The 26568-nt window shown below is 47.6% G+C and overlaps 2 protein-coding genes across 2 annotated transcripts; both read left to right on the forward strand.

Annotated features, from left to right (window-relative positions):
* Window positions 1–1051: 1051 nt before the first annotated feature.
* LOC143327610 (suppressor of tumorigenicity 14 protein homolog) lies at window positions 1052–13523 on the forward strand. Its single transcript, XM_076742058.1, has 19 exons — window positions 1052–1433; window positions 2813–2972; window positions 3397–3527; window positions 3761–3831; window positions 4103–4296; window positions 5522–5557; window positions 5845–6073; window positions 6374–6510; window positions 7354–7451; window positions 7597–7697; window positions 8147–8280; window positions 8383–8487; window positions 8632–8739; window positions 8924–9040; window positions 9796–9921; window positions 10071–10254; window positions 10563–10834; window positions 11370–11506; window positions 11688–13523. The coding sequence occupies exons 1-19, from the start codon at window positions 1392–1394 to the stop codon at window positions 11847–11849; spliced, it is 2544 nt and encodes an 847-aa protein (XP_076598173.1). The 5' UTR covers window positions 1052–1391; the 3' UTR covers window positions 11850–13523.
* Window positions 13524–15611: 2088 nt separating this feature from the next.
* LOC143327399 (uncharacterized) lies at window positions 15612–18788 on the forward strand. Its single transcript, XM_076741699.1, has 5 exons — window positions 15612–16114; window positions 16800–17075; window positions 17623–17691; window positions 17858–17887; window positions 18284–18788. The coding sequence occupies exons 1-5, from the start codon at window positions 15692–15694 to the stop codon at window positions 18305–18307; spliced, it is 822 nt and encodes a 273-aa protein (XP_076597814.1). The 5' UTR covers window positions 15612–15691; the 3' UTR covers window positions 18308–18788.
* The last annotated feature ends 7780 nt before the right edge of the window (window positions 18789–26568 follow it).

The following is a 26568-nucleotide window of genomic DNA, read 5'->3' on the forward strand; positions in this document are numbered from 1 at the left end:
ACATGCTGAGCTGCTTCAGGCGAAGAGTTTTCCTTCTTTTCATGCTCGAGGGTCAAAGTGAAATAAGTTAAACTTCACATTAAAACACACACAGGTGAGACACACAGGTGAGACACAGGTGAGAGAAAGAAACGTGATGACAAAAGTATGTCTTTAAAGACCGTCGATCAGAAACAGGATGTGTTTGCCGGACGGTCGAAGTGAGACCAGCTGGTCTGGTTTGGGTCGGTTGGTCTCGTGTTTCCACTCAGGGAGGAGACGTGACGATGAACCGTCAGAGCACATCAGCTCGTCGAGTGAAACGTCGTTTTCCACCAAAATCTGAAGTCAAAGCAACGACTGAACCTCTTAAAGCCACATGAACCTGCAGTATAAATACATGTTCAGTGTAAAAGTACATCACCTTTGTAGTCAGTGTCATTTTACTGCAGCTCAGTTCATCATCGTCATCCTCATCATCATCATCATCATCATCCTCATCAGATGACTGAGCCTCAACACTGGACGATGATCAGTCTGACAAACTGACGAGGAAAACGTGATGAAGAGGAGTCGAGCTGACAAACAGGTGAGTGACCTGGTCATCGGTCGCAGAGGGACGACGCAGAGACATCAACTTCCTGTGGGGACACCAGGCAGCAGGCGGAGAACAAGACGGTGTGAAGGCACAAACCTGCTTTATTCTGAAGGAGCAGGTTTTCATCTTCACTTCCTGTGGCTCCACATGACGTTTCAGCTCTCAGGTGTTTATTAAGATCATCTGTCTTTTTTCCTTTTATTAAAACCTTTATTGAGACTTTTGTTTATAAACACAGAAAACAAAGTAATTTATTACATTTGGAGAGAAAGTAAAAATCATCCTTGAGCCAAATATTTATTTCTAATTTAATTCTAATAAGTACTACTTATTCTACTTCATACTGAAGTACTTCTTTCTGTGCTGCCGTGTACTTCTACTCCGTCACAGTTCACAGTGACTTTCGTGGACGAACAGGTAAACTTCAGTCGCGCAATGGCTCACGGGAGATCAGGTGTGACCAATCACCTCTCAGTTCTCTGTCAGCTGTTGGTTTTGTCCTGTTCTGTCGTCCGTTTCCTTCTTCTTGTCTCGGAATCTTTGTCCCTCCGTCAGAACCGAGCTGCCGTTTGACTCCTCCGGTCTGAACCGTCTGACGCGACCCGGAACCAGCAAGGACACTTCGAGTCACAGCCTACCTGAAACTCGCTAACGGTCGTTGTTTCCGCGTCATTTCTGCCCGTACCTGGCTGGCAGAGACACCTGTCGCCGCTCACCTGTCGTCATGTCCGCGGGCCGGTAACGGCAGCAGAGCGCGAGGACGAAACAACAAACTGCTTTGAAAAAAAAGAGACACGAGGACACCGGAAGTATCATGGACTTACTGAACTCTGGACAGAAGTTCAGTCCGAGACAGGTGAGTCCATACCTGTAACGTTGATCGCGCCGTGACGTCACCGCCTGGACAGGTTCGTCAGTTTCACCTGAGATTAAACCCAGAAACCAGCAGAGCAGCTCTGAAGGTTTCTGCCGAGATCACGTGATGAAGGAGGTTTTAAATGGTCTGAAGTGGTTTTCGGACCGGACTGGTTCCGGTTCTGCTGTCTGTACTGGTCTGAAGGGTGAAATCAAACGTGACTCGTGAGTTTGATCCAAAACTCGTTGACAGAACAGATTTTTTTTATGAAGCTTATCAATAATATGAAGGAGCTGAAACGTGAAGTCCATTAATCGATCAAACAAAATCATTTGGCAACAATTTAATAATCAATAATCAAATTCTTTGTGAGACAAACAGAAACAAAACAGCGTTTCTGTGTTTTTATCATGAAGTAAATAAACTTTGACTTCTGGATGAAACAAAGAACCGTCAGGCAATCAATCGATCAGTCGATCAGTCGATCAGTCAGTGATGTCTCACAGCAGCTCGTATGTCAGGACGTCTGGATCATATTGAACGTGTGGTCGTTTCTAAGCTGCTCCTGAAGATCCTGACAGATGACATCAGATTAGCCTAGCTTAGCACAAAGACTGGAATCAGAGGGAAACTGCTAGCCTAGCTTCATCAAACAGAAACGCTTTGTGTGGGTGAAATGTTGGACGTTGTTCATGAAACAAGTGTAGAAACGGAAAACGCAGCTTGTTTGTTTGTTTGTTTGTTTGTTGAGCAGCCGTTTGTTGTTTTGGTTTGGAGCAGCGGCCTGGCGTCACACACTCTCACAGGGTGTGTGTTCAGCGATGAAGACATTCCTCTGCAGCCGCTCCTTCCTCACTGCGACCCGTCGAACAGGTTCACTCAGAGCCGCCTGAAGCTGAAGCTTTGAGCTTCGTTCATTCAGTCTGCTGCTGTTTTCTGTTGACCGCTGGAGTCAGTGATTATTTTCATTATTGATGAAACTGTGGATTATTTTTCTGTCACAGTGTTGACAAATCATTCAAATGTTGTGATGTCACTTCCTGGAAAAGTTCTTTCAGTTCACCCATTTTCAAAAAACATCTTTTCTTTTTTTAAACCTTCATGTCTGAGGTTTGAGGTTCACCCACAACCGAACAATTTAAACCTTCAGACCAGTTCAAAACCAGTTCAAAACCAGGTCAAAACCAGTTCAAAACCAGTTTAAAACCAGTTTAAAACCAGGTCAAAACCAGTTCAAAACCAGTTTAAAACCAGTTCAAAACCAGTGTGTCTCGGCAGAAATAACGTCCTTAGTGATGGCGACCAGCGACAGTCTGCTGACACCGTTCAGAGGCGTCGTTCAGAGCCGGGTGTTCGTTCAGTGTCGTGTGTCTCTGCAGGACGACGAGGACGCCGCGCTTCACTTCCTGCCGGCCACAGACTCCAAACAGCTGGAGAAGAAGCCCGGCCGCACCAAGAGGCTGTGGATGGGAGTCGCCCTGCTGCTGGCGGCCGCCGCCGTGGCTCTGCTGACCGGACTGCTGGTGTGGCACTTCCACCGTGAGCTCATTTACCAAACCTTTATTTAAACACTCAGAGAGCGACGGCAGGTACGCCTGTTCACGCTGAGAGCTGATTGGACCAGAGGTCAGCTCTGTGTTATCAGCCAGCAAACATCACGCTGATACAGAAGCTTCAAAGGACTCGTTAGTCGTTCAGACCCGACGTTACTTTGAAGGTCGTGGGTTTATTTTTTCTTGTCGGTTCGTGAGATTTAGTGTAAATGAGTGTAAAAACTGCTTTCAGTCACACGGCGAGAGTCGGACTGAAGTAAAAGTAGTAGTACCACAGTGTAGAAATACTGCTGCAGGTAACAGTCCGAATAACCAAAGTAGTAAGATAAGTGGTACCAAAAGTAAAAGTACTCATCATGCAGAATTGTATTAATATTCATATGAAGTACTAACACCCCCCCACCCCCCAGTACGCAGTGACGTCAGAGTGAAGAAGCTCTACATCGGCTCCATGAGGATCAATAACCAGCAGTTCCTGCCGGCGTATGAAGAACCCGGCAGTCCTCAGTTTACTGACCTGGCCTCTCTGGTCAGCCAGCAGGTGAGACCTCACGCAGTCCCAAAGCATCATGGGAGTTCTCCACACCTGAGTCACATGTTCGCCCCAGTAAACCTGACTGACGGTAATATTTCTGACGGCTTCTGCTTTGTGACTTCCTCTGTTTGTCTGCATGTGATGAGCTGACTGAACACTGGTGTCATGTTTATGTGTATTTATATGTAATCTTTATGTGTATTTATATATAGTATTTGTGTGACCTTCTTGTCTTTCAGCTGAAGCTGATTTACTCCAAAAACTCTGTGTTGGCCAAATCCTTTCAGGGCTCCACAGTTCAGGCCTTCAGGTAACGTTTCCTCACCGACTGTGACTTGACTGTGGACAGAGCTAGGCTAGGCTAGCTGCTTCCCCCTGCGTCCAGTCTCTATGCTAAGCTAGGCTAACCACACCCTCACTTCAGCTCTGCAGTGAAACGGTCCATCTGAGCATCTGAATAAATGTCTTTCCATGATTCGTATAAATGCTGCGTCCTGCAAACGTGAGCTGTCCCTTTAAGTACGGGTGCTGCTGAGGCTCAGACCTCGAGCTGAAGCTGAATCCTCGTCTCCTTTGTGCAGTGAGGGGGACGACGGAGGTGACAGCGTTGTGGCGTATTACGAGTCGGAGTTTGACGTCCACGTCTCCCAGCAGGCGTCGCTGGACGACGCCATCGAGTCTCTGGCGCCACAGACAGGAAGTCAGCAGGGCCGACAGGGACGACTGCTGCTGAAACCCGCTGACGCTCTGAGCGTCAACAACGTCATCTCACGAGGTTTGAGCGTCAGTGACTCCACCGCCGCCACAGAGCTGTTGATTTACTAAGAACTGCTCACACGACTCAGTTCAGTTCAGTTCAATATTCCTTTATTCGTCCCGCGAGGCGAAATTCCAGATTACAGCAGCGTCAGTAGAGCAGATTAATAAAAGAAGTGCCCGCAAATTAGAAACAACAGTATATATACAAAAGAGTGAGAATTTTAAATAAAAAGAAAAAGAAAGAAATTGTAAAAAAACTGTAAGAAATTGTAAATAGTATTTACAGACTGTATGTACATGTTTATTTCACTGATTACTTGGAGCAGTTTTTGTTGTGCAGTCTGACAGCTGCAGGGGGAACGACCTGCGATACTGCTCCTTCACACACTTTGGACGTAGCATCCTGTCACTGATGGAGCTCCTCAGTGCAGTGAGTGTGTGTTGGAGGGGGTGGGAGTCATGGCTGTCATGGAGGACAGCTTGGCTGTCATCCCCCCCCCCCCCCCACCTCCTCCACCAGTTCCAGAGGGCGTCCCAGGACAGAGCTGGCCTTCCTGATGAGTTTGTCCAGCCTCTTCCTGTCAGCTGAAGTGATGCTGCTCCCCCAGCAGACTACACCATAGAACATGTCAGAGGCCACAGCAGAGTCATGGAAGGTCTTCAGCAGTGCCCCACGCACCCCAAAGACCTCAGAGAGAGTCTGCTCCGTCCTTCTTTGTAAAGTGCAGTGGTGTTATGAGTCCAGTCCAGTTTGTTGTTCAGACACAGATGAACTCTTTCTAGAGATGAAGTGTTCAGTGAGTTCAGGTCGGAGTTGAAGTGGAACATGAAGACAGCAACGTTGGAAATGTAGTTGTTACTCACAGAACTGGGGTTACATCCAGTAACTATGACAGCTGCGTTAAACCACAGCTGCCCTCCATACAAAATCTGCCACCAACGCCAGTTAATCTGAGACAGATGAAACCATCAGATTCATGATGTGATATCGGCTGATTGGCTGATCAGCTGATTGGCTGATTGGCTGATTCTTCCAAATGGTCACATTATTAGTATGATTATTATATGAGCTGGTCATGTAAAAGAGCAGCTATGAATACGAAAACTCGCCCTACGCACGTAAACATGATGTGTCTTTGTGTATGTGGTGGTGTGTATTCGGTCGTGCTGTGTGTATGTGGTTGTGTAGTTGTGTGTCCTTGCGGCGTGTTGTGTGATTGTGTTTCTCTTCCTGTTCACAGCTATAGACCCACGCTTGTCCAGGACGTCCCTGTTTGGTGAGAGCTCTTCGCTTCCTTTCATGGACGTTCTGTTGTTGTTGTTAATCTGATTGTTTATATAAAGTTCTTTCAAAGTAAAGTTCCTCCTAACAGGACAGGTGTTCAGTGAATCTCTGGCTCTTACTTTGAAGAGTCTGACACTGACCTCCTTTGACCCTGAAGCTCAAAAGAAAACAGACAAGACAAAAGTCAAATTGTCTCGAGTGACCTCAGATGGTTTTCAGGTGTGATCCAGGTGAGGCTACTTTTTGTTTTTGATCGTATTTCTGTCGTCGTTCTTTCAGTGAGAAAGTCGTTCAACGTCCACGTCAGTCGAGCGGGCATCGTCCAGTCTCCGGGGTTCCCGGACTCTCCGTACCCGCCGAGCGTCTTCCTGCAGTGGAGGCTGAGGGCCGACCCCGGCCACCGAGTCCGGCTGGACTTCCACACTCTGATCCTGGAGGACGACTGTCAGCAGGACTTCATCAAAGTCTACGACTCGCTGGCTCCCATAGAACACCAAGTCCTGACAGAGTGAGACGCAACCAGCGATTCACCAAACACCAACCTTTACGTTTTCTGTGGTCCAGGTAGCACTGAAGGGATTAGCCTCGATTAGATTACAGCAGATTAGAATAGAATAGAAAACGATGGGGCGCCTGGTAGCTCACCTGGTAGAGTTTATACCACATGCTAGTTCCAGCATGCTACTGGTTAGCTTGCTAGCTTCGTTAGCTTCTCAAGCACATCAGCCAATCAGTGAGCTCATTCCGCTGCGTCTTTAGGCTCAGGCCAAAGTAAATCCAGCTCCGTGCTTCTGTTTCCCCTCCTCAGACAGTGTGGATACCCTCACGACTCCCTGTCCTTCCTGTCCTCTGGAAACGTCATGTTGTTGACTTTGGTCACCAGCGAGCAGAAGAACTTCCCCGGCTTCAGAGCCAACTACTCGCAGATCCCTCTGAGCGAGCAAAGTACGACGGGAAGTCCACACTCTTCAGTGATCCGATGTCATGTAATAACTTCCTGTTTCAACATACTGACGTTTGCTCCAAAGATTCAACGACGACTTCGAACCAAACAGAACAAAACAAGAAGCAGGAAACTCGATTCTGATAAAAGATCAATAATTGACTTTTTTCAGCTGCTTTTCATCCAATCAGAACGAAACATTCAAAGACGTCACTTTGGGTTGAAGACGTCGTGAAAGCTTTTTTTCTTCTTACATTCTGTAGACCAAACGATGGACCGACCGAAAGAGTCGCGATGATTGTCGTTTTTTTCTGCTTCCACACAAACGTCAGTTTGTCGAAACGAGACAGAACAAAACCGAAAACTGCAGCAGAATCAACAAAATCACGCTCGACTCCAGATTCTTAACATTATTTGATGTTTATTATTGATCTATTGTGAAAATCGATGAATCAGTTTCTTTAAGAAAACAGACTTCTCTGATTCCAGCTTCTTCTCTGGTGTCTTTAATCCTGTAGGACAGTAAAGTGAATGTCTTCGGCTTGTGGACAAAACATTTCGTCATCTTGGACTTTTTCACCATTTTCTGATGTTTTCTAGATGAAACAAGTAATCGATCAGTTGATCGAATGATGAAATGAAAATGATCTGATCCTGCTTTGATTGGACGAAGATTTTTAAAGTGATGAGGTGTCGAGGTTGAGAATATGATGAAGATGCATCGCTGCTGTCACAGTTCTGACCTCTTTTAGTCCTTCATGACTGTGGGGTCATCAGCGTGACCTCTGACCTTTGACCTCTCTGCGGCTGCATGTCTGACGTGTCAGTGACTGTCTGTTGTTCAGAGTGTGGAGCGACCCTGACTGGAGACAAAGGCTCCCTCTCCTCACCTTTCTACCCCTCCAACTACCCTCCAAGGTCTACGTGCGTGTGGAAGATCGAGGTGAGTCCAGAAGAACGAGCGCAGCGTCCCCGAAAACCAACCCTGTCTTTAATGCTTCACGTCACATTTAGAATTAATTTGACTGATTTTGGATTTTGTAGTTCACTTCGATAACTGTTTTGACTCCACTGTCTTTGTCTTTCAGGCCTCAGAGGAAAAGTTTGTGAAGATTCAGTTCAACAAGTTCCTGCTGGGGAATTACAGCGACCAGTGTCCCAACGACTACGTCGACGTCAACGGTCAAAGGTCAGCCGTCGGTGCTTTGTTTGTCCCACAGTCCGTCGTTCTGATGGCTGCAGACTTTGAAACTGACTTGGACGTGACTGTGGTGACTTGAAGGACATCTGACATGATAGTTAGCTGTGACAGTGACGACTGGGCAAAGACTTGGACTAGACCAAAGTGACCCGGGTATGACTGTAATGACGTGATGTCATCAAACTTATACTGGACCTTAATGAATCAGGGACTCACCAGGATACAAAGTCCCTGTTGTTCAAGTCACAAAGTGAACTCTGATGACTTGAGACTCGAGGCGCCGCACTGGTTTCCGATGAAGGTGCTACATCAGTCCATAGAACCACTGTGGACAGCAGCGACACCTGAGTGTTTAATTACACTTGATTTTGTGTGTCCACCCTCTGAGATGTCCTCAGATGTCCCTGCTGAATCGTCTTCGTGTCTCTGTGTTGTAGACTGTGTGGCAGTAAGCCAGAAAGCACCGTGGTCACCAGCCGGAGCAACGTAATGACCGTCAAGTTTAACTCGGACTCGTCCTACGTTGACCAGGGTTTCACCGCCGAGTACGAAGCCTTTGTCCCGACGAATCGTAAGACAGATTCGCTCATTTCGATGAAAAGATCGTAGTCTGACGTGTATGTTTGAGCTCAGGTTTCAGATTCCTTCATGTGTTCGGTGTCTGTTTGATCAGCTTGTCCCGGAAGGTTCCAGTGCTCCGACAACCTTTGCATCAACAAGACTCTGCAGTGCGACGGCTGGAACGACTGCGGAGACGGCAGCGACGAGGACAACTGCAGTGAGTCCGAAGCGCAGACGGTGGATGAACGCTGTTTCATCTGTAACGTTTCTACCCAGACACGCAGAGCAGGGTAGATTCTTTACGGCCTGAGAAATGACCTGATGGTGCTGAGACGAATCATCGTGTTGTTTTCTTCTTCAGCCTGCGAGGCGTCTCAGATGAAGTGTAAGAATGGCCGCTGCAAACCGAAGTTCTGGGAATGCGACGGGTTTGACGACTGTGGAGACAACACTGATGAGGAAGACTGTGGTGAGTTCGAGTGACGGCGGCTGAAAACAGCTGTTAAAGAATAAAAGCAGCTGATGATCCTCCTGCAGAGACGTTCACGTCCACAGAAAGACTGAATTATCAGTGTTGTCCCTTCGTGCTGTCGTAGACGGATCTGAAACTAAAGGAGCGTCTGACTGTTGGACGTGTTCTTTCTTCTTGGCAGTGAAATGCAGAGCTGGACAGTTTTCCTGCAGAAACGGACGATGTGTCCCCGAGACGCTGAAGTGTGACGGAAAGGACGACTGCTCAGACGGATCGGACGAGTCCAAATGTGAAAAATGTAAGAAACGAGTCTGCAAATAGACGCCGAGCAAGAAAAATGCTTTTAATTAATCTTTTCAGAGTCCGCGGTAACGGATGCCGACACGTCTGAAGTCACTCCAGAGACGACGTGTTGACGTTAGATTCGTTTTTACGTCGCAGCCTCATGAGACTGAATGAAATGCTTCTCGGCCCTGCAGGCCTCGTCGTCTTTATGTCCACAGACTTCAGACGCTAAACGCTCATAAAGCTGATTTGGACCTTTGATGTCAGACTCTGGTCTGTGAGCTCCGTCCTTTCAGCTCAGACACGCTGGACTCTGTCTGCTCTCTGAACCTTTTTAATTCAGTATTAAATAATACAAAGACGAGTTTGTCTCATGGTCTCATAGGACGGTCTCTCACAGGAAATAAAGCAGCTCCCACCTTCTTTCATTAGAGCGCCGCTGCTTCATAAACAGCCGCATGTTTGAAGCTCCACGCCCGCAGACACACAAACACGCTCAGTCAGTATGTGCTGTACACTGTGTACTACACGAAGGATAGAAGTACTCACACTGAGGAACACTCGAGCAGTTTGACGGTGTCGATCATCACAGGGAGACACTTTGAAAACACACAGAAGACATGATGCAGCCGCCAGCACTGTGCTGGACAACTGCATCATCGGTCCTGTGTACTCCTGTGTACTCCTGTGTACTCCTGTGTACTGCTGTGTACTCCTGTGTACTGCTGTGTCAGTAGTACTCATACTGGTGTGTGTCCTGTGGTTCAGCTCTGGTGTTGCAGCAGTGCTCAGAGTTCACCTTCCGCTGCAGGAGCGGACGCTGCATCAGTAAACTGAACCCAGAGTGTGACGGACAGCAGGACTGTGAGGACGAGTCTGACGAGGACGACTGCCGTACGTCCACTGCACGCACACACGCTGACACACGCGCACGTGGAGACACAGATAAAGATCCACAAACATACATACACAGACGCACACACACGCTAACATACATGTGTCTGTGTGTGTGTGTGTGTGTGTGTGTGTGTGTGTGTTTTCAGAGTGCGGGACGCGGCCGTACCGCAGCTCTCGTATTGTGGGCGGTCAGGTGTCGCGGGAGGGGGAGTGGCCCTGGCAGGTCAGCCTCCACATCAGGGGGACGGGTCACGTGTGCGGAGCGTCGGTGCTGAGTAACCGCTGGCTGCTGACCGCCGCCCACTGCGTCCAGGACAAGGGACCCAACAGGTAGGAGCTCGTGAGTGTGTTGAGGCAGAGAGCCGAGTGTGAGAGGAATTGGATTACAGGTCTATCAGTGTCTGACGTGGTATCATTTAACAAAGGTTCAGTCCAGTCAGACGCTGAGCTCAACACAACCACAGTGCTAATGTTGCTAACTAGCTTACAGCTAACGTACAGCCGCCATGTTGGTGTATGGGGTGAACGAGCACAAGCGGTCCAATTTACCTGCAAGGTGAAGAGTCAGCTTTGTTCGTGAACACACCTGGAGGGACTCTCCTCTTGACCTCTGACCTCCAGAATGTGTGTGGATGCAGGTACTCTCAGGCGGACCAATGGGAGGCCTTGCTGGGTCTGCACGTGCAGAGTCAGACCAACGAGTGGACGGTGAGGAGGAACGTGAGGCGGATCATCGCTCACCGCGACTACAACCCCCTCACCTACGACAACGACATCGCCCTGATGGAGCTGGACGCCAACGTCACGCTCAACCAGAACATCTGGCCCATCTGTCTGCCCTCCCCCACCTACGACTTCCCAGCAGGCCTTGAGGCGTGGATCACTGGCTGGGGAGCCACCAGAGAGGGAGGTGAGCGAACGCAGGATGACGGCGTGAAAACCAAACTTTATTTTTCACCGTCTGAAAGCTTCTTCACAGGAAGTGATGCGCTTCGTGTTTCTGACAGCAGAACCTGGAGATGCAGTAAAAGTACAGCAGTACAGTCAGCCTCATGCAGTAAAAGTACAGCAGTACAGTCAGCCTCATGCAGTAAAAGTACAGCAGTACAGTCAGCTCCATGCAGTAAAAGTACAGCAGTACAGTCAGCTCCATGCAGTAAAAGTACAGCAGTACAGTCAGCCTCATGCAGTAAAAGTACTGTGTGTGCAGTAAAATGTCTCCGGTGTCTTCATCAGTTTGTTCAGACTGAAGCTTCAGTGTCAGAGCAGCATGTTACTGTTGGAGCTGCTGCAGGTGGAGCTACTTTAAATACTTCATGTACTGTGAGCTAGTTCAGGCCGGTGGGGCCCAACGTAAGGGTCGGGCCCCTCCAGAGGGTCAGCAGCGTCTGTTTGAAAGCTTCTTCCTGAACCTGCTGTTAAAGACGTGACCGCCGTGTCTCCAGGTCTCGCCGCCACCATCCTGCAGAAGGCGGAGGTTCGGATCATCAACAGCACGGTGTGTCAGAGTCTGATGAGCGACGAGGTCACCGACAGGATGCTGTGCGCCGGCGTCCTCAGAGGAGGCGTGGACGCCTGCCAGGTAACAGACGGAGACGCTCAGAGCTCCACCTGAATCAGACTGTGAGACGTCCGACTGAGCGCAGCGACGACGTGAAATGATTAAAAACCCAAACCTTCTTCCTGTTTTTAACCTGTGTGTGTGTGTGTGTGTGTGTGTGTGTGTGTGTGTGTGTGTGTGTGTGTGTGTCTCTCTCTCTCAGGGTGACTCTGGCGGCCCGCTGTCTGTCACTGGCCCCGGTGGGCGGGTCTTCCTGGCGGGCGTGGTCAGCTGGGGCGACGGCTGCGCTCGCAGGAACAAACCGGGCGTCTACACACGAGTCACTCGCTTCCGCCGCTGGATTAAGGAGAACAGCGGCGTGTAGCACGTTTCTGGCGCGACGGGAACGTTTTTACTTTCACACCTGTTTTTTGACGTTGAGCTGAAGGTCTCAATTATTCTTTAATTCTGAAGCTTTTTAATCTGCAGACTTTCACTGTCGAAGAATCAACGAGCAGCGAAGGATTTTTCTAAATAACGTCTGCTTTCATGTAACTCTTCAACGTTTACAACAGAAACAGCGTTAAACGTCTCAGACAGGCTGACCGGACATGAACGCTGTCTCCAGTGAGACGATGAAGATGAGATGAAGCTGCTTCTGCACAACAAACACAAACAGCTGCAGAATACTCAGCAAACACACAGAAATACTCAGAGTATCAGTCAGCAGTGCAGTACTGTACTTAAATACACATTTGAGGTACTTTATACTTCTACTCCACTACATCTCAGAGGTAAATATCGTACTCTTTACTCCACTACATTTGTCTGACAGCTTTAAAGTGAAGTTCAAAGTCTCAGAGCGAGCGAGCGCTTCACGTCGTGGCCTCGTTCACACCTGCTTTAGCTCCATGCTAACAGTTAGCCTGCGGAGGGATCCGCCTCCTTCCCGTCCGCTATGTGATTCTTCAAACACGTTTCAAACTTCGATCTGTTGTCTGGTGAAATAAAGGCAACACAACGACGCTCATATGAATGAAGTCAAGTCATGATTGGCTGGCCTGTTGCCATGGCACCGGACGCCACTGTTCACGGTAGCTTCCTCGAACGTTTTCCAACCAGCAAACAGAACAGTTGAGTGGTGTCAGAGATCAGTAATATTACAGACTTTACATACTTTACCCAGAATTCATGAAACTGGATCACAGCTCACTAAAAAATGTAAAAATAAAACTCAACCAAATGTGTTTGTTTTGCTCGCAGTAACTCAAAGTCAGTGTCTTTATTTGACTGTCAGCGTTGTAGATTTGGACGATTTCTCTCTGACTGGCTCGTTCCTTCATCAACGATCACACTCAGGATGTGTTTCTGTGCAAAGAAGACAGAAACGCTCAGCGGCGTCATTTCAGAAGAAAAAGCTCTTACTGATGGATGAATGTGGACCGGACCCGGATGTCCGCTCGGATCCATGTGGATCGGTTTCAGAAACCGGACGACCTCAGAGAAGTTCAGTGGGACACTTCTTGGGTTTCCTCTCATCCGTATCTGAACCTTCGGCTTCTCTTTGTTACATTTCTTGCTTTTGAGTTCGTGTTTTTGCTCTTTATGGAGCCACGTTTTCTGCTGAATCTATTTATTTGTACAGTGTTTCCTCACTCATGTTCCGTCACGTTGGTCTTTGGAGTTCATCCTAGATGTAGTTTACTTAGTTTAGTTTGCAGGAGTATGAACACTTTTAAAAATATCTGATAGATTAATGATTGATGGATTAAGTGTGTGGTCGTGGCCTTCTGCCCGATGAGCTGCTGATCAGTTTTGTAACTTCAAATCATTTCGGGTGAAACAGAAACAGCTGATCCTGAACGTGCTGAACTCAGTTTTCACTGTGGTTCAAACTAGTTCAGGTTTATCTGCAGATACTTGTATGAAGGTTAATTAAGAACAGTCTACAAAAATTCACATTTTTCTGGTTATTTTGGTGGAATTAAATGTTTCCATTTTGGGGGTAACTTCCAAATATCATGCAATAAAAAATCTCCTAAATAAAATACAAACTGACAAAAAGTGTCTGTTGTGACTTCTTGAAGGAACTGAAATGAACTGAAACAGTACAACAGTCCAGTGTTCAGGTCCAGTGTCCAGGTCGTTCAGGTCGTTCAGGTCCAGTGTTCAGGTCCAGTGTTCAGGTCGTTCAGGTCCAGTGTTCAGGTCGTTCAGGTCGTTCAGGTCCAGTGTTCAGGTCGTTCAGGTCGTTCAGGTCCAGTGTTCAGGTCGTTCAGGTCCAGTGTTCAGGTCCAGTGTTCAGGTCATTCAGGTCGTTCGGGTCCAGTGTTCAGGTCCAGTGTTCAGGTCGTTCAGGTCGTTCAGGTCCAGTGTTCAGGTCCAGTGTTCAGGTCGTTCAGGTCGTTCAGGTCCAGTGTTCAGGTCCAGTGTTCAGGTCATTCAGGTCGTTCGGGTCCAGTGTTCAGATCCAGTGTTCAGGTCGTTCAGGTCCAGTGTCCAGGTCGTTCGGGTCCAGTGTTCAGGTCCAGTGTTCAGGTCGTTCGGGTCCAGTGTTCAGGTCCAGTGTTCAGATCCAGTGTTCAGGTCGTTCAGGTCCAGTGTCCAGGTCGTTCGGGTCCAGTGTTCAGGTCCAGTGTTCAGGTCGTTCAGGTCCAGTGTTCAGGTCGTTCAGGTCGTTCAGGTCCAGTGTTCAGGTCCAGTGTTCAGGTCGTTCAGGTCGTTCAGGTCCAGTGTTCAGGTCCAGTGTTCAGGTCATTCAGGTCGTTCGGGTCCAGTGTTCAGATCCAGTGTTCAGGTCGTTCAGGTCCAGTGTCCAGGTCGTTCGGGTCCAGTGTTCAGGTCGTTCGGGTCCAGTGTTCAGGTCCAGTGTTCAGGTCGTTCAGGTCCAGTGTTGACTCTGTCCCTCTAAGTGTATTTGTACCATCAGCTCATCCTGAACATGTCTACCTGCTCTGTTTCACCTCACAGTGGACTCTGCTGGTTCAGTTCTTATTTTCATTTCAGGGGGACTGGTCCTGCTCACAGCCACCACCTTTTTCATCCCACTTGAGTTTGCACGCTGGGACAGATTGATCGCATTTAACAAGAAAGGAAATATCGTGACAGTTCGTTCGGAGAGCTTCTGTCCGGCCGCAGGGTCAGCTTGTTAGGACCAGGACCACCTGACACCTGAACAGGAATCAGGCTCCTCAACAACCCATCTGAGCTCCGCCCCCATCTTCAGACCGCCACCCTCAAATCTACAGAACAGATTTATGTCCCCATGAGTAAGACATGAGCGCGCACACACACACACACACACACATACACACACACAGCAGAGGCAGCATCAAAGCCATGTTACAGTGTGTTAAAGGTGTGTGTGTGTGTGTGACGTTTGCAGACTGTAGACTCTCAGGTGATGAACACAGTTCAGTCTGTGCTGATGTAGCATAAAAGAACATTTTCTTTACTGTCACTAACTCTTCATGGGACAGACAGGCTGGCTGGACTGGTTATACTGGGACAGACAGGCTGCTGTTAATTGTAAGTTGTTTCATTTCTGTAGCCTCATATTGTTTGTTGGACAGTGTCCACAGTGTCCACAGTGTCCAGCTCTTTCATTTATTGTTGTTTATTCTTCCACACTTCTAAGTACATTTTTACACAAGTATTTTTACTTTTACGAGAGTAAATATCTTTAAAGTATCCGCACTTTTACTTGAGTGTGAAATCCGAGTACTCTGCATCTCCACACCTCGATATGATTGACCGTCGGTCTGCAGACAGACATGACCTTCACGTGAACACGTGTCCCAGCTTAAAACACACGATCGATACTTTCGATCACAAATCAATATCAGCTGATCATCCTTCACCAGCAGATTGTCCTGAGGTCCTCAGGGGGACGCAGTGGACAGTGTGAACACGTGAGGGACAAACGGCAGGAAGTGTGTTCAAACGTCCGCGTCTGTGGACGTGATCGACGGCAAAGCTTCAGTCAGTAGTTTGAGGTTTGATCCATCATCAGGTGTGACAGCACGTCAGTGAGGGTGTCCCTCACGAGGTGTCCCTCACGGGGTGTCCCTCTGGGACAGATGTGTGGGAGGTGCAATAAACCAGACTCCAGCCCCGTTGGCGTCGGTCCAGCATGTCCTCTGTCTCAGCCTCCACATCCCGTTTGCCGCCTGCTCCTCTTCCTCCTCTCTGTGCCAGAAGCTGCACGTGAATCTGTCCTCAGCCAAGATGAAGAACTTCTTTTCAAAGTTTCCTCTCAGAGATCTCAGCGTCTACATCTCCATCGTTGTGATTTTTGTTCACAATGTTGTGCTCAACAGGGATTTGGTGTGTAACTGCGGAGACCAGACGCGCGACTGCAACGTTTACATGAGTCTGCCATTTTTTATTCTCTTCGTCTTACAGCTGTGGATGGACAAACCCTTCCACGGAGCCCTGAGGCACCCACGCACGCTTGTCTGGGTGTTACTCCACCGCATTGTGAAGGCCGTCCTGGTCGGCCTGCTGTGGGTCTCGTCCGTGTACATCGACGGGGACTGGTACGTGTGCTGTCAGACTGGAAGCGCCTACGAGCGGCGGACGTTGGCCTGCGAGGAGAAGCTCGACAACACCCAGAAGGAGAGCGTCCTCAGGCTGAAAAACCAGTCCATGGTGAGTGTTTCTGGCTGTGTTCAGAGTTTGGGGTGCTGCTGGTGCTGCTGGTGGTGGTGGTGCTGGTGGTGGTGGTGGTGCTGCTGGTGCTGCTGGGCGGTGTTTGTTCACACGGTGTTCATCAGTTTCTTTCAGTGCCAACAGTTACTGTAACAGTGGACCAGTTATCTGAAATGAACACTGAACTAAACTCAGAAACATCTCTTTGATGACAATTATACACCGTGTGCAGCGCGCGCACGTGTCTGCGTGTGCGCGCGCACATCGGGGTGGAGCAGGGCGCGACATGCAGAGACAGGAAGGGAAGGCGGTCCGAAGAAGATGAGTCACAGAGGGCTGTTTGTCTGATGAAGGTCGAGGTGGAGACATGTCCTAACGGTGTCCTCAAATGACTTGGCCTGGGGGGGCGGGGAAACACTGGTGTGACGTCACTGTCTCACCGTGGTCTTCCGCCATCAGAGCAGCTCCTGCGCTGAATGGAGGACGTCTCTCTGTTGCCTCCAGATCAGAGTTCATGTGTGAAGTGGAGAAAAGGTCGTTTTCTGGAGACGATCACCGTCATGGTCTCCAGAAAACGTTCTCGAGATGAATGAACACAGCGTGTGTGAAGAACGCTGAGTTTTCATTGGGTAGACTCTCATGTGGTGGTGACTCAGACTTTAACCGCCTCTGTCTCTTCTTTCAGCACATCGGCCTCGCCATCCTCCTCGCTGCAGCCCTGGTTGCTCTCATACTGTCGTTGGTCAAGAACTCGAGATGCTGCCGCAGAAAATATTCTTACTTCAAACTGATTTTGGCCGAGGAGGAAAACGCAGTGACGGAGGTTTTGAGAACAGCAGCAAAGGAAAGACTGAGCAAAGGAATCAAGGCCAAGTTTGACGAAGGACAGTGGGAGGACTGTTTCGATGTCGCCGGAGAGCTGATTGAGAGAAACTCTGCGCCTGAATATCCTGACATCAAGGTAAACAATCAACACCTGTGGGCTCGTGTTGAGCCTCAGGTGTCCTCGTCCCCTCTGATGACGATGAGTCACGTGACTTTTCATCCAGCTCCGTCGTGAAGTTCAAATTATCGTGATGACAAAATGAACTTTGCTTCACACATTCTGGGATGAAATGTGGATTTTGTCGACCCTGTGACTTTTCATGTCACGCCATCAGCAGGTCAACACGTCGAAATATGGATGAATGAACAAACGCTAACGTGCTAAACTAAGATGTTAGCAGGACCCACACACACACCTTCTCAGAGAGGCTGAAGGGAAATGACTTTGTCCTCTGTAAAATGTAATTTTTGTTCATCGGATCAATGTCCGATGAAGATTTTTAGAATACTGATTCAACTCTGATTGGTTGGCAGATCGCCCATCTCGCCCTTCATCTCGCCTGCTTTCACGTCCTTTCACGTCCTTTCACGTCGACCCCTGCTGCAGTCAGCTCCTGTTCGAGGGTTACGCTGTTTTCTTGCCACTAAATGCACTTTGTCATTTTCTTTGGGGCCTTCATCAGTCCACAACTTCAACCTGGACGGCCAGAAAACCACCAGGAGACACAGATGGAGCAGCATCAGCACCACAGGTGTGTTTCTCTCCTGCCGAGTCAGAGAATTAATATCTGCTGACTCAGCAGCTTTATCTTATAGATCTATATTCCTTCAGCTCCAGCAGAAACTGTCAAAGCAGATCAAACGTTGTCGAGCAGATATTATAGATCACATTTGTTCCATTGTTGTGTTCAACTGCAGGACATTGAACTTCAGCCAAAGGAGGCAGAGGTGACTATACCCATCTTATCTTATCTTATCTTATCTTATCTTATCTTATCTTGTCTTGTCTCGTCTTGTCTTGTAACTGTGGTCCGTATAATGTTCATCAGTTCCATTGTTGGTATGAAAACATCAATGACTGGAAGCTGAATTTAAGTTTCTTAAACTGTGCTGATTGGCTGGAGGATCGTTCATCCCGCCCTTTATCACGCCTGCTTTTAAGTGCTGCATCCAGTCAGCCAATCGGATGGGAACAGCTGCATGCCTACATGCACTTTGCATCATTACATGATAATTACAGTGATGAATCTACAGCAGATCAGTTCTTCACCGTCGAGTCTGAGCTCCTGCAGCTTTGAAGAAGTGAATAAATAAAAGCTTGTTGTGTTTGTGTTTCCTGTTCAGGCTCGAGGGCTGATGGCTGACTGAGGAAGAAAAAGGACGTCAGCACACTGAAATGGACTGAAGCCATAATTAAAGATGAGGTGGTATATTTTTGGTGCTTGCTCTTCTTAAAGCCGACATGCTGCAGCTGTGTGTTTTATTCATTTTAAAGTGGCCTGCTTTGCATCTGTTCTTGTCAATTATTTTCTTCTTGTAGTTCTGATTTCATCAATGTAACAAACTGTAGTTCTTTAATACAAATCACAGCCGTGTATAAAACGTTATATTCTGTGTTATCTCCAACTTTTTTTGTGGCTCCACGTGAGTTTTATTTGTTTGGAAAGGGGCCAAAACGCCTCTTTTGAAGTTGGCGGTCGCGGACTCCTGCCTCAGACCTACAGACATGTGACCTGTGCAGTGGCCACCAGAGGTCGCTGCAGCACCTCCCTCCACTCTGTCGTGCATTATCGTTTGTCTTTGGAATCACATGTGACCGCAAACAAGATAAATAAAGCTCTTTGTGATGACTTGTTGTGGTAAAAATATTCTTTTTGTTGTTTTTTAAATGTTACCAGACAGACAGACAGACGGACAGACAGACGGCTGCAGCTCGTCAGCAGCAGGTCAAGTTCAAAGTCTCAGAGCGAGCGAGCGCCTGATGCTTTGGAGTTTATGGTAGATGTGGTTTACTTAGTTTAGTTTGCAGGAGTATGAACAGTTTTAAACATATCTGATAGATTAATGATCGATGGATTAAGTGTGTGGTCGTGGCCTTCTGCCCGATGAGCTGCTGATCAGTTTTGTAACGTCAAATCATTTCAGATGAAACAGAAACAGCTGATCCTGAACGTGCTGAACTCAGTTTTCACTGTGGTTCAAACTAGTTCAGGTTTATCTGCAGATACTTGTATGAAGGTTAATTAAGAACAGTCTACAAAAATTCACATTTTTCTGGTTATTTTGGTGGAATTAAATGTTTCCATTTTGGGGGTAACTTCCAAATATCATGCAATAAAAAATCTCCTAAATAAAATACAAACTGACAAAAAGTGTCTGTTGTGACTTCTTGGAGGAACTGAAATGAACTGAAACAGTACAACAGTCCAGTGTTCAGGTCCTGCAGCTGCCGTATCATACTGAGATGCAGTTGGTCAGGATGTTCTCGATGGTGCAGCGGTAGAAGTTAACAAGAATTTGACGAGCCAGGTTGACTTTCTTCAGTCTCCTCAGGAAGTAGAGGCGCTGTTGAGCCTTGAGGGTCCAGGAGAGGTCCTCAGAGATGTGGACGCCCAGGAACTTGAAGCTGGAGACACGTGCAAACTCAGCCCCGTCAATGTGAATGAGGGTGTGACTGCAGCCCTTACTTTTCTTGTAGTCCATGATGAGCTCCTTGGTCATCTTAGCGTTGAGTGTCAGGTTGTTGTTGGTGATGATGGGGGTGAGCACAACAGGGCGGAAGTCATTGAGGCCCACTGCAGCTGACTGCTTCGATACCACTACGATGGTGGTGGTCTTGAGGCACGTGGGGACTGTTGCCTCGGCAAGTTGAAGATGTCCGTGAAGACCCCAGCCAGCTGTTGAGCATGCAGCCGGGTATGCCATCAGGACCAGCAGCCTTACGGACGTTCACCCTGCTGAGTGCAGAGCATGAGGGGCTGTTCATCTGGGTGGGGAGCAGTTTTGGTGGCTGGTTGTATGTTGTCCTGGTAGAAGCATAGAGAGCATAGAAGGTGTTGAGCTTGTCAGGGAAGGAAGCACTGTTGGTTGGTGGGGCTGTCATTTTTGGGTGGTAGTCTGTGATGACCTGGATGCCCTGCCACATGCGGCGGGGGTCAGCGTTGTTGTGGAAGTGCACGTCAATCTGTATCTTTTGAGTATGTTTAACTTCCCTGATGCCTCTCTTGAGGTTAACTCCGCTGTACTTTAGCCGTCCTCACTGATGGCTTCATATGTCTGATGAATGGTGTGTACTTGGGGAGAAGGAACAATGAGAGGTGATCAGACTGTCCCAGGTGGGCCAGGGGGCGGCTTTGTAAGCCTCAGGAATGTTTGTATGAACATGGTCCAGGTTTTTGTCTCCTCTGGTGGGGCAGGAGACATTCTGGTGAAATTTGGGGAGAACAGTCCTCAGGTTGAAGTCTCCAGCAACAACAAAGGCTCCATCATGGTGTGCAGTTTGTTGTTTGTAGATAGCAGCATACAGTTCTTTCATTGCTAGTTTAGCATTAGCATCCAGGGGGATATAAGCTGCAGTCACCACAGTGGATGTGAACTCTCTAGGCAGATAAAAAGGCCTGCACTTGATGTCTCGGTGGTGCTCGTCTCACCTGCCGAGTGAGATGTCTTTTGATGTTGGAGGTCGTGGACTCCTGCCTCAGACCTACAGACATGTGATCTGTGCAGTGGCCACCAGAGGTCGCTGCAGCACCTCCCTCCACTCTGTCGTGCATTAAGTGAGGCCTGAGCCCATCGTTTGTCTTTGGAATCATATGTGACTGCAAACAAGATAAATAAAGCTCTTTGTGGCGACTTGTCGTGGTAAAAATATTCTTTTTTAAATGTTAGCACTGCTGCAGTGAAAAACTCTCTTTTCTAACAAACACCTGCGACTGATGTTCTGCTCGCTGTCCGATAGGAAGTTCCATAGAACGGAGCTCAGAAAAACTCTACTTTCAGATTTTCCACAGTTCATTTCATCAACTCCCAGAGAGCTCAAACCAGTAAGACTGAGTGAATCATCTGAAACTCTCATGTAATTATCTGGAAACTGTTTGAACTAATTGCCGTGGTTGCAGAATGGAATGTGAATGTGCTTCCAAAAACAGGAAGTACCTTTTCCTGTTGGAATATTTTTGCCCGGCTTAGGCTGCAGCTCTCATCAGTCTCCGAATGTCCACCAAGATGAAGGACTACCTGGCGAATTTTCCCTACGCGAAGCTCAGCGTCTACGCCACGGTCATCGTGATCTTCACTTACAATGTTTTGCTTGAGAGAGACATGGCGTGCACCTGCAAGCCAAACGCCACTGAGTGCAGTTTACACATGGGTCTGCCATTTTGCATCATCTTTGTCTTGATCCTCTGGATGGACAAGAAGTTTCAGAGAACCTGGAAGTTTGTATGTACCTGTCGGTGTTCTGCACCTCAACCTGTGCAGCTGTGTGAACAGCATCGCTGCGGCACCTTTTCTTTGGTTTTACTGCGTCGCGTGATGAACGCGGTGTTGGTCGGCCTGCTGTGGGTTTCCTCCGTGCTAATCGATGGAGACTGGTACGTTTGCTGTAAGAATGACCGCTCTGAACTACAGGCGCAGTTAGCCTGCAAAGACAAGAAGAGCATCACGGCAGAGGAACAGACAGTCATGGCTGGACTGAAAGGCTTTTCAAAGGTCAGTCATTCCTTTCTTCATGCACATCATGTCAGCCTGCATCGCCCCTTCACTTCTGATCAGAATTCACTGTGGTCTCACCTAAGAGAGCAGCCTGCACATCATCACAAAATCACTATTTCTTTGAATGAAACCACCTCTTACGCTTCTTTTTCAGATCATCGGCTTCTTTATGCTCTTCGGTATCATTGCTATTGCAGCCGTGATGTCCCTGTTTGCATGGAGGAAATGCTGTGAGGGACAGTCAGCGTGTTGTGACAGAAAAGTTCACTACGACAAACTGATTTTGGAAGAAGAGGGAAAAACTCTGAAGAAGATTTTGAGGGCAGCAGCAGAACAGAAGCTGCAAACAGAAATTCTGGAAAACTTAAAAACTGAAACGTGGACGAGGTGTTATGATGCTGCTGAAAGGCTGATCAACAAGAGCAATCCAGCAGTACCCAAGAGCATGGAACAAGCAGGAGGAGCAGCAGCAGGAGCAGCAGCAGGAGTAGCAGAAGGAGCAGCAGGAGCAGCAGCAGCAGGAGCAGCAGCAGGAGTAGCAGAAGGAGCAGCAGGAGCAGCAGCAGCAGCAAGAGCAGCAGCATCAGGAGCAGCAGCAGGAGTAGCAGAAGGAGCAGCAGCAGGAGCAGCGGAAGGAGCAGCGGAAGGAGCAGCAGCAGGAGCAGCAGCAGGAGCAGGTCTGGTGTCGCTGGCTCATTGTCTTTATCAGCAGTTTCAGAAGAACGTCGATCATCCTGTTTGTAGAATATTTGTGACGTGGGCAGATAATCGAGGGGATTCATCATGAAACAACATTTAGTGCTACTTCTTTTTTTTTTACGTCATTTCAGTTCTTTTTTTTTTCTTTCTAAAGATGGAAGTGAAGGAATCGAACTTCAGTGCGTGAGGCCATGGTAAGCACATCCACATCGATACGTACTGAACAGAAGAAACAGCCCGAACCAGGAAGTCCAATCCATTTCCTCCATTTCAGTCCAACAGCAGCGCAGGCTCGTTCCCTCATGAAGGAGGTTTTAATGCAAGACTGCTAGATTAGACTCTGCTCGGGGTACCTAATAAACTGGCAAATGTGTGTGTGTACTATAAGGAGTCAATCAGGACAAACACTTAAGAGTAATTCAATGAATTTATTGACAAAGTCACAGTAGAAAAGCTGAGAAATATGAGGAGATCTGGTGATTAGACCCCATGGTGACGGGTTCCCGATGCCCCTGCCAGGGGGCTGTAGGCTCTGGTGGTGAACGGATGAACATCTGGGTGGATGGGAGGTGGAGGAAACAACAGCTGACAGCAGCAGAGAGATGAACAGTTGAATATGATTGGTCACAGATGTCAAAGTCGAAGGTTAACTACCGGACACTTGATCCTAAATTTGCACATTTTCTGCAAATAGCATAGTTCTATATTAGGGTAAAGGTCTGTGTCCGGGCGCCACACCTCAGCACTTGTGATTTGATTGTGGCAGGAAAACAGCAAAGCCAACGTAAACAGAAGTCAAGAACACCGTCCTGCATCCCTGCACTGCATCCTGCACTGGCCAGAGCGGAGTTGATAAGACTCTTGAAGGAGTCGAGGGGCAGTGGGTAAAGAAAGACTTAAGACAAAGGAGATGAAGCAAAGGCGCCACAGTCATCAAAGCAGCAGCCGCCGCTCAGTTTTAGAAGTGTGAAGCTGATGGAAAGAGTCTTGCTGAAAGCTCCATTTTAAATGATAATATTCAGTTATTCCTCACATGAAACTAACAGAATGTCTGATTCCTTCACAGGAACGACGTCATGTGCTCTGGTTTGATGCCACAGCCTCCAGATTCAACTCCGCTCGTTCGATTCGACGGGTTGTCTGTTAATAGTGACGCATCAGGAGTGGACGGAGACTCATTGGGTTAAGTTTTCTTCAGCAAATCAAGTTAATTAAAACTTGCGTTACATTTAGATGTTGCTCTAAATTAATTTTCCCACTAATCAGTCAACTCGTGATGTGAAACAGCTTCCGGCAGAACAAACAGAACATTGACTTCAGGCTGAAGCTCGTTCAGCACATACAAACATCAGAACCACACAAAGCGGAGCCTCCAGCTACATGCTAACATCAGCATGCTAACACTACACAGTGACGATGCTAACAGGCTGAGTAGAGTGAAATAGATCAAATATTTCCATTCGAGGCAACATTTTTTTATCTGTGACAGCATTAATCTTCTCACCATGAAGCGTTTCACTTGTTTCAGCTTTTCTGTCCTTAAGTATCTTAATAAGCTCACATCACTTCTAACTGAGGGTTCATTACTGGTTCTGAATCACTTAAATAAATCTAAACTAACTAAATCTGCTGGATCATCCATGACAAGTTCAAAACTGTTTTGTCAAAGTCAGAATTTCTTTGTGTCCAGACAGACGTCTTCAGTCTGGCTGCACCGCTTTTACAATCCCTTTGGGTTCGCTGACGCTCGATATTTTCACTTCTTTTGAAAGTCTTAAAGGTCAATGATTGTTTTGTTGGCAGAATTTTTTTTTCTTATTTTGAGTTATATTTCTCCCATTTAATTATTAGTTATCAGTTTTTTGTTGTTTGTGAGAGTTTTTGCAGTAATGTCCACCATCTTAGTTTAGCGTGCTAGCATGCTAACATTAGCCCATCTGAGGTCATCAGTTCCACAGGTTCAAATGCTGACCTGATGATGGCCGAGATGAGATTCATGTCTTGTCTCAGACTCTTTGAGATACTTCAGTTTGGACCAAAATGGTGGACCGACCAGCTCATGTTGCATATTCATTAAGTGTGATCAGAAGTAATCAGCCTCTACTTTACTAACGCTGTCGTAATCTACTCTCTGGTCTCAATGACCTCAAACATACACGACATATGAGTGACTTGAGAGAACTGATGAATCAAAACTTTGTAATAATTTATAGGTCGTTTGCAGTCACATGATGTTAAATCCAGGTGAAGTGAAAACCGCAATGGACGAGATGAAGGAAAGTTCTTAGATGAAACTATGAGAGAAAGGCAGAAGCAGAACACCCGATCAGATGTTGATGTGACTCTTACGTCATGAAGCCATTTTTCAGCTGAACTGAAAGATTTGCTGCTGTCGAGTCAGCAGATAAAACAACAACCTGCTCATTCAGACGTCGTTCTGCTCCACAAAACAAGTGAAAGCAGACAAAAGTTTGGAGGCAAACAACTTTTCTGTTAGCGTTGGTCCACGACCTCGATAGCAAAGTGCTCCAATGACTGTGGTTCTGTTCTTTTCAGGGTGCGTAGTTTTTATCGTCCTTTAACGGGTTAACGAGCAGCAAACACTCGGCGCTGAACGTTGACGTTTACGTACCGTTGTTTGCTCAGTTAGCCGCTCGCTAAGGTCAGATTAAACGCCGCTAAAGACGAGGATCGTCTCTAAACGAGACAGAGTACGTTACTTACGTTCAGCTGTCTTATGTGAAACCGTTAACGCTGATTTAACAAGTGTTTGTTGTTTGTAGCCGTCACTTTAAATCTGTCACCACAGATTTAAAACAATAACTAATGTCACATCATTTCCACCGTCAGCCGACTCGACTGCATTTTCCCTCTTATGAACAACAACGACAGCTCTTCACGGTTTCTCAGTTTGATCGATCTGATCGACCGTAAACGTCACCAAACATCGTCATTCTGGGCTTCCTGTGCAGAAAATCACTTCCTGCCCTCCATCTGCAGTTCACACCACAGCAAAGAGCCACGTGACGTCATGTGCCAACAACCTGTTTCTTCATATGTTTTTACTCACGCTCATCAGTGACTGTACACAATAAACAAAACTTCTCTAAACTTTACCAACGTGTTTCTTCTGTGTGACTCTGAGCAGCTTTGGTGGAAAACAACTGAATGTTTCTTCCATGCGGTTCAGAAGCACTGACACGTCCAAGGAGCGTTATGATTTTTAATTCACAAACACAGCGAGAACAGGTGAAGTGACAGTTTATGAGTGGTTGAAGCTAATATCAGCAGTTGGTTAGAGTGGAGGCAGTCAGAGTCTTGTTTTCATATTCTCAGCGTATGACACATTAATAAGCACCATAGAGTCACAGGTGAAGCGAATGTATTTGTAAAAGGTTCAAAAAGATGAGCGACATGAAACACCAGCTGTCCTCTGAGGTCCAGGACCTGGGGGGGACAGAGGGTAATCATAGGGTCTAGAGGTGAGGCTCAGGGGTCGGGTTGGGGTCCTTACCCGAACGTAGCAGGAGGGTTACTGTGAACGGGGAAACACTGATACGCTCTCGCTGAATTTAGCAAACTGGTGACTCACCGAAATGCATCTTGGAAGTCATAGTGGCGCGGTGGCAACACTGTCGCCTCACAGCAAGAAGGTCCCGGGTTCGAATCTCGCTGCGGGCACCGGGTGTGTCCTCCACCATGCCTTCGGTGCCTGCTGCTCGAGGAGGGCCTTTCTGTCTGGAGTTTGCATGTTCTCCCCGTGTTCACCTGGGGTATCCTCCGTAAAATATACCCCCACTAAAAAGAATCACCACCGCCGACGATGGGTCCCCGGGCGCCGGTCTGGCTGCCCACCGCTCCTGGTCTGCCGCGGAGGAGGGACGACCAGGATGGGTTAAAGGCGGAAGTCAAATTTCACCTCGTGTGCCGTGCTCGCATGTGTGTGACAAATAAAGGGGAATGTCTCCCCCCGATTCTTCTTCCTCTTCTTCATAGTTTGTGGTTCTGATGGTTTTATGTCCACGGGCTTGTAACGTATTAAAGGCAGCTGTGACTGTTTTACCTCTGCGACTGAATCCTCTTCAGAAACCTCTTCATCTCTTCTCTGTCTGCTCAGCAGTTTGAGCTCCTTGTGTCCGGTCACGACTTTTGGTCGACTGAAACTCTCTTGTGTCATGAAGCTCAGATGAACTTTCAGTACCTCTTTTAATGATAAT

This window comes from Chaetodon auriga, chromosome 10 (genome assembly GCF_051107435.1).
Source record: "Chaetodon auriga isolate fChaAug3 chromosome 10, fChaAug3.hap1, whole genome shotgun sequence".
Classification (NCBI taxonomy): Eukaryota; Metazoa; Chordata; class Actinopteri; order Chaetodontiformes; family Chaetodontidae; genus Chaetodon; species Chaetodon auriga.